Genomic DNA, 11,904 nt, shown 5'->3' with positions numbered 1-11,904 from the left:
TGGAAACGATACCAGTCTTGTTGACTAGCTGTTTGAAGTCAGTATGTCAACAAGGGCTGCAATTGATCACACCGTCAACAGTGTGGTGGTTGATCCTTTTTCTTGGTTGTATTGTTATCGTGCTAGATAACTTTCCCATTCCTTCTTGTCGAAGATCATGTCAGTTGGTGTCAGGGCACACCCGCCTGACCCTGCGCCACACCCCGCACCGTACTGCCCTACTCCGCTTCCCCTGCTATCACTCCCCGTCCCTCCTTTCTGTCATGACCGACAAATCCTGGGGCTCCGTCAGCGGCAAACCAATGCCGATAGGCGAATCCGCTGACCCAAAACCCATCCTAACCAGCCCCCAACCCCATGTCTGGCCCCCTGCCTTACTGTGTGAGACTTGGCCAAGAATCAGAACCTAGACCCTGCCGGTATTCCGACCTTACCTCCAGTTCCTGAGCCCTTGGCACTCCCGGCATTCAGTCACGCCTGCCTTGTCTCCATCTGAACCACACTCATCGCTTCCCGCTATGTGGTCACAGCCATGCCCCGCTTCTGTCCACTCTGCACCCTCTGCCCACTCCGCACCCTCTGCCCATCTCTGCACCTTCTGGCCACTTCTGGTTGCCCTTGACACCTCTGGTCAGGTCAACACTCCCACTCCCCTCTGTACCTCTGTTGGCCTTCATGCTGTCCTTGTGTGACAGTGCTGGCAGATCAACTTCTGTTCGCGGACTTGTGTCGGCACCGCACCGACCCCGCTTATTTGCGGACTTGTATCGGCACCGCGCGCTGACCTCCGCTTTTCCTCTGGCCATTTGTCACTTGGCAGCTTATCATTCATTCCTTGCCGAGTGCCATTTATTGTTTGCTTCCCTGCCAATATCGGCATTTGATCCCCTCTTTATTGGCACTAGGTTATTGATCTCATTCAGTTATTCATCAATAACCCTTGCCACTTATTGTTTAGTGATCTGTTCCTCCTTTCCAGTTCCCGGGCTCTTGTCCTTATTTAGTTTGACAATCCCCGCTTATCTCCGTGCCGGACCACGCCGGACTGACCGGCCTTTCTATATTCCCTCTTGCCTATTTATATACCTTGTAAATACTTTTGGGGACCTCAGTCTGAAATCAACTAGAGTACCCCCCTGTCTGTTCTGAGTCTCTTCTTCTGCAAAGGGGCTTCCCCCCCTCTGAGTCCGTGCTCGCGGAGTCCGTGCTCCTTCTATAGGTCCGCTCCGCCCGCAAGTCTTGTTTGAAGTCCGCTGTGAGTGTCAATCCGTAAATACGGGATCTCCCCCAAACGTCAAGCTCAGGGCACAGCGCTCCACCTGAGTCGCTGAGGCCGCGATCCCACTCTGCTAACCTTGAACAGCACTTCCGGACGCGCCGCATATTTCCGCCCGCATATCCGCACGCGCGCTCCAACAGACCTCTGCATCACCTCCGACCTCAACTCAGACAGAACCCAATCCATTGTCTATCTGTCTTCTGACAGTCTGCCAGACTCCAACAATATTCCCAGTCTCTGACAGCATCCCAGATCTCTGACAGTATTCCGACTCCGACAAGAATCCCGACTCTGACACTTTCTCACTTTCCCCCTTTCTCTCTATTTCTATTCTACAGTCAATTTCCCTTTTCTCCATGTACCACTACATACCTAACCCCGTTCCCCTGATCGCCACACGCGCTGCGCACACTCCCGCCTACTGAGCAGCCACCTCCGGGATCTCCCACGGAGACACCCGGGGAGGTGCGGCTGTGTGCGGAGATGACGTGGCTTCCTCCACGTGACCCTAACTGCATGTATATAATAGCACCTGGGGTGGGAACAGAAGAAGCAGCCTTCTTCTCAATTTCCCACTTCAGGTAAGTACCTGTCAGGGCACACACCCTGACTAGCCCGGACCCGGACCCGCATCCGGACCCGCTTCCACCCACCGCGCTTCCTGCACGTGCACATGCTCCACGCACTGCATGCTCCAGGCCCGGTTCCTACCCCTTCATGTGACTTTTGGGTATCCCCGGAAGTTTTGCTGATATTGTGGCCACTGTGGGAAGATGAGAAGTTAGCTTCCTTCTCATCTCCTTACCCACAGTAGGTTGTGCCCTGGATAGGGCTGGTTACACCTCAGGGCTGTGGATCATAAGGGAGGGTCATGGGGACCCGGGAGTCGTCCCCTGACAGTACCATAGCTTTTCCCCTTTAATGATAACTCAATTTCCCACTTCAGCCTAAGTGGTCGGGGACGCTCACCCTGCGACGGGACCGCCGCTACACATAGCCGACACCTGTCCCATCGAGTCCCTTGCACCGGGACCTCACCGCTTTCGGAGCTGTCCCTGACAGTCTGGGGGCGGGTGTGGGCGCCGGTGCAGGCGCAGCTGGGGGTTGGTTCTGGACTTGGCTCTCTACGATGGCCTGGAGCTCTTGGAATCGGGACAGCAGCTTGTCATACTGCTCTTCGGTCACCATAGCAGGGGAGATGGGGGAGGTGGGGGAGATGAGGTTAAAGCCTTCTTCTGCTGTCAGGGACAGCTCCGAAAGCGGCGAGGTCCCAGTGCAAGGGACTCAATGGGGCAGGTGTTGGCTATGCGTAGCGGTGGTCCCGTTGCAGGGTGAGCGTCCCTGACCACTTAGGCTGAAGTGGGAAGTTGAGAAGAAGGCTGCTTCTTCTGTTCCCACCCCAGGCACTATTATATACATGCAGTTAGGGTCACGTGGAGGAAGCCACGTCATCTCCGCTGAAGGAGAGAACGAAGGAAGGTCAGTTGGGAGGTTCAAACGAGACCACCACCAAGCTGTTCCCTGGTTCTTTAGTTAGGATGGGGAAGTGTACTAGTGTTATTTATTGTAAATATAGTACCAATCCGAGTGTTTTGGCTAATTCTATTTTTATGGGTTAGTTTTAAAGTTCCTGGGAATTGACTTACAGATAAACCGAGCCCTGCGGAGCTGTTTCTTTATTGAAATTTATTAATTTGTCTAGGTGTAATTCTGTGTAGCATTGTTTAATTTGGATTTAAACTTGAATTTAATCTTCTACTTGGTGAAGTTTCAAAGATTCTATTCAGTTAATGAATTTGGATTGTGTCTGGAGTGTCCCTTGGGTTTGTTTTATTTTTGTCTTATTTTATTGCTTGTTTTAACAGTAGCAAGATAACTGTTTTGTGTTTACACTTTGAAATCTGGAGTGTTAACCAGCTCTCCTGTTGAAATATCTACTTAATATTTCTCTCCTTAATTGCTGCCTTTTACTACAGTGGCAATCTTAACTGTATATCACTTTTTTGCACTGGAGTGACAACCAGAAATGCTTGAGAAAAATAATACTCTATTTTCTTACTTCTCTAAGGGGGGCAAAAAGTTGCAGAAAGGGTCTCCCTTTTATACTCCTTGGGTCGCCTTCCTTTTTCACGCTCTACCTTCTATTTACAGGATTTATTTACAGTGTATTTTTCTCAAACTGAATAAAAAATGAAATTTTCATGCTATAGTTCTACTGCGCTTTTGCTGTGCTGAACTGCAGTTCTACTGTGGTCAGACTGCGCCTAGAATCCTTATTGTCCTCCCTCGCCTAAGCTATTAAAATGGTTAATTAGAATTTGGCTGCGCTGCATTTGCCGCAGTTACCTATTTCAAATTCCCTATATATACCATTAAATTTGCTATGACTCGATGATTCTGAATTCAAACTTCGCATTACTATGCGTACGGCTGTGCTGAGACCTTCAGCTGATTTATTCCATTTTTATTTAGTGACATTTAGTTAAAATGAGACTGAAATGGTAAATGAGTGAATTATTCAGGTTTAAAACTGAAAGAAAAAGTTGCTAGTAGTCAAGAATTACTCAAACGAATGTGTTATAGCTCTCCACCTCATTAGAATATCGTTCCCTAAAATTCCCGCCATGGTCCATCGTAGTTTAGTGGTTTTCGTGAATTTCGTTCATATTCCCTGATTCCCCTTTGTATTATCACATCCTAATCCTCCATATGTATTGTTCGTTGTTATAGTAGGTCGTCCTTGAAGATATCATATTTTTATGTATTTTATTTAGGACTCTGGACCTCTTGAAGCTGTTTTCCCGCGCATTTTCAGGTTTCTAACTTCATGTCCCTATATCTCATTCATTTCTGGATGTTTTCTCACGTTCTTGGTATCATAAATTTTCATTTATTCCCACCTTTCCAATGGTACTAAGGTTGTGTCCTATTTCCTGGTATTCGTCGAGTTAGCAAAAGTTTGCGTGCACATTCGGTAATCACGTGCGTCGTTCCCATAGTCGTTCGTATGCGGGCGCTGTTTCCGTTTAACTGTTCGGGATTTATGATATGCGCGGGTTTTTATATCTTTCATATGGGCTTCTGTGATTTATTTCAGATTTTTCCCTCATGATCTAAGGTTGTTTTGCACTTTCCGTGCTTTGTTTTGACCGGGCTCTTCCTTATTTGGACGGAAATTGGTCTTTGTGATCTGCCAAAGTGCAGATCTCGGTTCCGATGGCCGGTTCCCTGCGCATCACCACCCTCACGTGTCATTACACATGATGCGGATTTCTATATTCCCATCATGGGTATAACTTCACAACGGCTGGACCGTTTGGGCTGAAAATTTGCATAACTATAGTTCCCCATTTTTCATAATTTCCGTGTAAATTTCGTTGTATTTTTTAATTATGGATCCTACGCAAACATCGTCTTTTCCCTGAGCTCAGACTTTTGATGTCGCTATTCCCGTTATTGGATATCTCATTAATGCATGATCCTTTTATTATGAGAATTTGGGAGGATTAAGATTAGATCCCTTCCTTTCTAATGGCCTATCAAGCTTGTCTCGGTTGTTACTGGTTAATTTTCGCACTTGCCTTTTAGATATTGTCCTCGTTTTGCAGGAGTTTTAGTCATATCTCCGTCGTTTATGGGTAGTTTCCCCTGTAATTACTCTCATTGGGTCCGTTTGGGGGACATCTACATTTCCTATTATAAACACGACTTTGAATTTTGCATTAGTTCCTGAGGAATCCTTGTTCCATGGTACTTCCATCCTTGGCTACGTGTGCGGACGTGGGAAATGTTAGAACCAGGTGGAAACAGACGACTCCGGAGTGGAATCGGAGACTTAGCGTGGAGGGACCTTGGCCTCAGCGACTCAAGCGGAGCGCTGTGCCATTGCTGTTTGTCCATTTGGTCCTTAATTTCACAGTAGGTGAGCAGGAAGTCTCTAGGGGGCATTTCAGGTCGATTTCGGACTGAACCAAAACGAGTATGTACAAGCGCCGATATATATAATGGAGGGGGCAAAAGCACAAGGAAAACAAAGGGTACCGAATCGGAACGAAGACGTCCAAACGGGAACAAAGGGTAGAAGAAGCGGAGCGGTACCAAAGGTCATAAGGTAGGACCTGTGATACGTCCAAAAGGAGGTAGGGAGGGCAAGGCCCAGAGGGGCAGGAGGATGAGGAGAAGTGGGGATGATGACTAACTGGCTAGAATGGGAAGAAGCAGTAGTCCAAATAGGGATGGGGGGTAAAGGCGAGAGATACATTACAAGCGGCGAAAGTGCCGAAGGTGATCCGCGAAGCTTGGGGGTTGCGGAGGTTATGGAGGTTACGGAGGCGGGGTTGAAAGTCCGAGGGATATTGGCAATGGTGTTTATGTAGTATGAGGTCACCAATGCAATGGACTAAGACCGAGGTGGAGTCAAAGTCCGAGGTAGGGACTATGATGGAGGCTCGGAGCAAAGGTACGAGAGGTGTCCGAGTACGAAGTACGGGACAGCGGTGGAAGGTCGTAACTTGGCAGGAGGGTGGCAGAGGAGTACCAGAGGGAGGAGAGAGGGGAAAGGTAAGGGAGGAGGAGTGGCGGAAAGGAGAGTTGTCAGGTCCGAAGGTGAGTATCGGAGCGGATGGGGGAAGCATAGGAGGGTGATGGGAGGGTGGAGGTGTTGTGAGGGAGGAGCGGAGTAGGAGGAGGAGGAGGAGTAGTAGGAGGCGTGGGGGATGAGAGGAGGTGTGTTGCCAGGACCGGAGGTGAGTATCGGAACGGCAGCGGTAGGGTATGACTCCGGAGGTGAAGAGGGTGGAGGTCCGGAAGTCGGGTAGGGGTCGGGTATGCACGGATATGACAGGAAAGTAGTTTCCGTGGAGGTTCTCTGATTGTTTTTATAGTCAAATCTTGGTCAATTGTCCTAATTCTTGTTTTAATATTTGCTATAAATTCCCCCAGGAATTCTGTCTCGTTGATGGTAAGCTTGAAGTATTTTTGCTATTTTTCTTTCTTTCGATTTATCGCGTATAGTCATAATAATTTGTAAAAATTCGTGTCCTTCTGTTTTCTCATATCTACTTGTCATATGAGGTTTTGTGATTTATCTGGCATATTTCCATAATGGGTTTCCATAGTGTGACCGTTATTTCTCCTACACTGCACACAGCCACACCTCCCCGGGTGTCTCTGCAGGAGATCCCGGAGGTGGCCGCTGAAGGAGCGGAGCTGGATCACCTTATGTAACCAGTTTCCTACGTCCAATAACGATATTAGAGTTTGTGCTGATTTGTGTACTGACCGTGTTTTGGTTGCCAAATATATAATTGTTCACTGTCTAAACAACAATAAACACCCCCCAACGATCTCACCTGACGTATAGATCGTCTACGGATAAAATTCTATATTGACTTTACTATGATTTCTAGTCAATATTACACCTAGATATACCACTTTTCAGTAGGACGTGATTTTCCTGATAATTTACTGAAGGAAAACTACTAATAAAATAATTCTGCAATAAATGTTACTCAATACAGGAGTGACCAAACTGCTCTTTCTATCGCTTAGAGTGCGTGCTAGTTATCTAGCAGGTTCAGGATCGCTCACTTTTCTCCTGTGGTGTGATAACCAAGTATTGCTGAGAGATTATTCAATTAAGAAGTCCCTCCACCAAATTCTCACTAATTCTCACTATGACACTTTTGTTCAGCTGTGTCTAACTGACCCTAACTCACGCTTAGAGTGACGTGTTAGTTTTATATTAGCTAACAACTAATATTTGCTTTTATCTTTTGGAGCAAACGAACCAACCACTGGTGAGGAGAATTAAACTTTTATTTCTACCTGAGGTTTGAGAGGGGCAGAAGCGGTGGCCTTTTATGCTTTTCAGAGGCCTCTCTACTCCCACGCCTCGCACTAGTTACATGTGCTACATTTGTATTATAGATAGTTCTAGAATGATATAGGGGCTTGGGCTGTGTAAGCTTAATAATGGACTTAGGACATGACTCAGCAATAAGTAATTCATTTCTTTGTCTTTTGGGCCGATCTTAGCGGGGTCTTGTAGCGCTAAAGTTATGCTCTACACCGCCTTAATTACGAACGGTTATCTTTAGAAATGACTCGGCTATAAAGGAACTTTCTAGACTGTTCTCTAATTCACCCCTTTTTGTGAAGCCACATCATTACTAATGTTCTAGAGCTTTCCCAATTAATTAACTGATCCGCGGACTTCTGAATCACTTTATGCTTATGATCCGAGATCCAGATCATCAATCATTCCTTTGTTCCGATTTACTTGAGCTTAAAATCAAAAAGTTTTGATGAATCATGGGAAAATATACAAGATCCGGTTTTTTAGCATTTTCTCCTCTTCTGATATGATCAAAAACTGTCCGCCCACGCCGGGGAATACTCTGTCATATGGTATTCGGTCCGCCAGACTTCCAGGCGCCAATATATTTCCCTTGAGTCACATTACTTTTTATAAGAATTAGCAAATAAATATATATGAATTATAAGGTGTTTCGCCGTTTGAGCGATATATCCGTCAGTTCTGAAGCTTTTAGAATGAAACAAAACCGTGGATAAAGTTTAGAAACAGTCCTTTCAGATGGTAAAAAGATTACAGTCAAAAGTTTACTGGTTCCCGAGATATTCACATTTCTTTCCCAATGTTCCTTCTTATTCTGCCGTCTATGTGCTATTTTCTTGTTGTAGGGATATATTCTTTGAATATTACACCTATGCCAGGTTCTAGGCATGCTTGTAGTAGATTAAATCTCATGCTACATGGGTGTAGATAATTTATAATGATCTTCTAATGTCTGTCCAGTCTCATAAAGATCATGAGATCTGTTAAACGTCTGAACTTGTCACCTTTTTGTTGACTATTCTGATAGATCATTGTTTTATTCTTTGAATATTATTTCTCCTACAGCGTGGCATTGAGATAGCACCCTCAGCTATAGCAGTCACTTGCACTGAGGACATTGTATTAGGTCGTCGTTCTTGCTGGCCTCTGTCAGGGCACACACCCTGACTAGCCCGGACCCGGACCCGCGTCCGGACCCGCTTCCACCTGCTGCGCTTCCCGCATGCACGCACGCTCCGCGTGCCGCATGCTCCGGACCCAGTTTCTACCCCTTCATGTGACTTCCAGGTATCCCCGGAAGTTTTGCTGATATTGTGGCCACTGTGGGAAGATGAGAAGTTAGCTTCCTTCTCATCTCCTTACCCACAGTAGTTGTTGCCCTGGATAGGGCTGTTCATAGGTCAGGCTGTGGACCATAGGGGAGGGTCATGGGGACCCAGGAGTCGTCCCCTGACAGCCTCGGAGCTTCTTCGAATCTACAAATATTGCTAGATAAAATCATTTTGTCCTGAAAAATCATGCTCACGTTTGCAACTCATACTCTTCACCAGCCATTCTGAATCTCCTTGAACCCCATATGAAGGTCTAATGTCAAAAGCTACTTGAAGTGTTTGTTCTTGCTTGCGAGTTTGATCGAACATGTACCCAGACTGGATTCCTCCAACTAATGTCCGTGATGTCCCTGTCTGATTGATTTGATGGTGAAGTCCTTCGCTCACGTTGTCATTCCTGTCACCTGCCTCCCAAACTGTGTCTGGAATGAAGTTCTTAGCTTTGCATATGGCAGGAAAGACAAATTGTCGCTGGATTTTATCCTCCAACCAATCTGTACTGTCTTTAGTGGGTGCTCAATGGAGAAGCGACACACTACCTTTTGCTTTTTTCCCTCCTGCCTGAATTGCTTGGAATGCTTCACTGTAGTGTCTATCATGAGGAGACATCAGTGAGAGCATATGACGCTTAGTCAAAGCGTCAAATTCCTTGACACCCCTTTGCCAATGGACTGCACAACCTCGAAAAATCCGGGAGAGATGGTCTAATGGGGAAAGGTCCTTAAGGAATCGATGTGGCTCATGAAGATCTCTTCGATTCTCCTGTATCCGGTGTGCACAGTAGTGAAGATACCGACCAATTCCTATGATGGCATTTAGGGATCAGGCAGTAATGACTTTACCTAGTGCTTGGCCTTCATGAAAATCAGCCATCCACATACAAATGCCAAGGGGCTCCTTGATTGAGGGAGAGTCCAAATGGTGCCATTTTAGGAACTGTCCAGTGTCCTCCTGAACTATTTCGTCAATGAGGTGGAAGAGGAGGTAGTGGATGCTGGAAGTTTGACGATTCAGGAAAGCATGGCACACAATGACACCTATTTCACAGGTTAGCTGATACCCATCAAAAAAGAATCGAGAAGTCTACTTCATCAAAGTTCATGGTGCCATGCTGCAATTTCAAACTCATACCAATCCTTCACCCGCTTGAACGCAATATCACTTTGGATATACATGCAATTGGCCAACAGATCACTCATATTGTCAGAGACCAGGTCGAGACGAAGGAATGTCTCTGTGGCGGAGGGCTTCAGCCTCAGTGACTTATGCCAGGAGCGCTGTGCCAAGTAACACATCCGTGCCCTAACTTACTAAACTGGCAACCAGAACTGAAGGGGGGTAAACTCTAGTCGATTTTATTACTGAGGTGTAACCTATGTACAAGTTGAGTATATATAGTTACAACGAGGGTGGGCCCGCAAATGGTGGAGCCAAGCCGAGCGGAGCTAACAGGGTTAAACATTAGCTGATTGAATATTACTGACAAGTCAGGTTACAGGGTTAATGGAATGGTAGGCGATAACCCAGAAACGGAAAGGAGGGATAGGCCCGAAGGTGGACTTGCAGGGCAAGCGAGTGTATTGCCCAGCAGAGGCAGGAGTGCGCTAGCAGACGTCGGAGCTGTCCAGAAGCCTTCGGGGCTCCGTACTTAGGGAGGCATAGGTAATAAATTGAAAAGAGGGGGTGGTGACCATCGAGGGATACCGAGGTGATTGCAGAATACGGGAGCTCCGAGGTTAGTGAAGAAGGAGTGGAGTGTCATATCCATACAATCCCGACCTCCACTCCGGGCTCCCAGAACTCCAAACCTGACTTCCAGGTCCTACTTCCCTTCTGCCACCTCCTCCTTGCCGACTTCCAAGAGGTTATCCCACCTCTGGCTCCAACACCACCTTTGGTCCAACTCCAGAACATTCCGGGTCCAACCTCATCCCCAACACCTTCCAGATGAGCATGCAACACCTATGCTCCCGACTCTGGACCTCCACTCCGGAATCCCAGTTGCATCTCCATCTCCGGAACCTCCGGTCTTAGCTCCGACCTCGGACTTTGACCCCACCTCCGCTTATACCCATTGTATTGGTTAGCTCATTCCATTTAATTATGTTTGCCAATATTCCGGAGTTTAACTTCCGAGTTCGGACTTTCCGGACTTATGTCGGACCTTGCAACTATTGCATTGCTCCATTCAATTCTGCTATTCTCCCTCATTCCTATTTGGGCTGCTGCTTCCTTTCTATTCAGTCAGCTGGCCATTCCCCACTCCCATCCTCCTTCCTTCCTCCTTGGGCCTTGGCCCTTCACTCCTCCTTGGGAAACACCATTGAGTCAAACACTTGACCCTCGGTGTTGTTCCTCCTTCCAGCTCCCTTTGTCTGCTTTTGGAGTACCCTTGCTCCTTTTGATTCCGGACCCCTCCTTATATACAATGTACATAGTAACTTGTAACCTCAGTCCGAAATCAACTTGAATTCCCCCAAGAGACTTTCCCTCTGCTAGATCCGAAATTAGGGACCCCCAGGACAACCAGCAATGGCACAGCGCTCCGCCTGAGTCGCTGAGGCCGAGGTCCTTCCACGCTAAGTCTCCGATTCCACTCTGGAGTCATCCGAATCTGCCTGTTCTAACACGGAGGTAGTCCGGAGGGATCAGAGGGAGTGGAAGTCAATGGCCGGGGATGGATATGACACATATAGTGCATCATACAGACGATAATGCAGTAGTGCCGCTGATCTTTGTCTGTTGGATCTGCCATGGCTTCTTTGATATGGCAGACATACCGATTTTCAGGAGGGAAGTTTGCTTCCTGGCACTGAAAATGGACAGCCCCTGGGCAGCGAAAAAATACACATTAGTATAACTAACCCAAGTATTAGGTCATGCCAGATATAACATACCCTCCCAGTCAGTTCCAAAGGGGAATTCTTTTCGTTTCTGTACCTTTATAAAAATCCACAAGTGCTCATAGTTTCCCAAAGAAGGGTGGAGATCCATTAAAGTAGGGTGGGGAAGGTCTGGGAAGAATGACTTGAGTGCATATTGGACAGATGGGTAACGGGAAAATCACCTGGGCGTTGCATCTGCAAGACCTGCACCCATCCCCTTCACCAGGCTGGTGATTAGATCCCGCAATTGTGCAGGAACAGTGTGAGCAAGGGGGATCGGGTGCGTGTGAGAGCCCTGAAATGTGATTGCAACATAGGGACAATCATGAAGATTGTATGGTGTGTAAATTTGCATTATACAGGTACATGTGATTCGCTTGAGCTTTCCACAACAATTATTTGGTAGACGATGGTCAACAGCTGAGTTGAATCAGATTATGTAAATACTGTAGACTTGTTAGACTCACTGTAATGGGTCTGGGTCGACGAGGAATTCTCAACGGTGAAGGAGCGGAGCTGGATCACCTTATGTAACCAGTTTCCTACGTCCAA

General features: G+C 46.9%; 1 protein-coding gene across 1 annotated transcript; it reads right to left on the bottom strand.

Moving 5' to 3' along the window:
• Positions 1–11,344: 11,344 nt before the first annotated feature.
• On the bottom strand, positions 11,345–11,530 carry EI90DRAFT_2912048 (uncharacterized protein; the record flags this gene model as incomplete). Its single annotated transcript, XM_039054444.1, has 1 exon — positions 11,345–11,530. A coding segment is annotated over one exon (186 nt), but the record flags the coding sequence as incomplete, so codon positions are not given.
• Positions 11,531–11,904: the final 374 nt, after the last annotated feature.

The sequence above is a fragment of the Cantharellus anzutake genome, assembly GCF_015039405.1.
Source record: "Cantharellus anzutake strain C23 chromosome Unknown EI90scaffold_11, whole genome shotgun sequence".
Classification (NCBI taxonomy): domain Eukaryota; kingdom Fungi; phylum Basidiomycota; class Agaricomycetes; order Cantharellales; family Hydnaceae; genus Cantharellus; species Cantharellus anzutake.
This window is presented reverse-complemented; position numbering and strand designations above follow the sequence as displayed.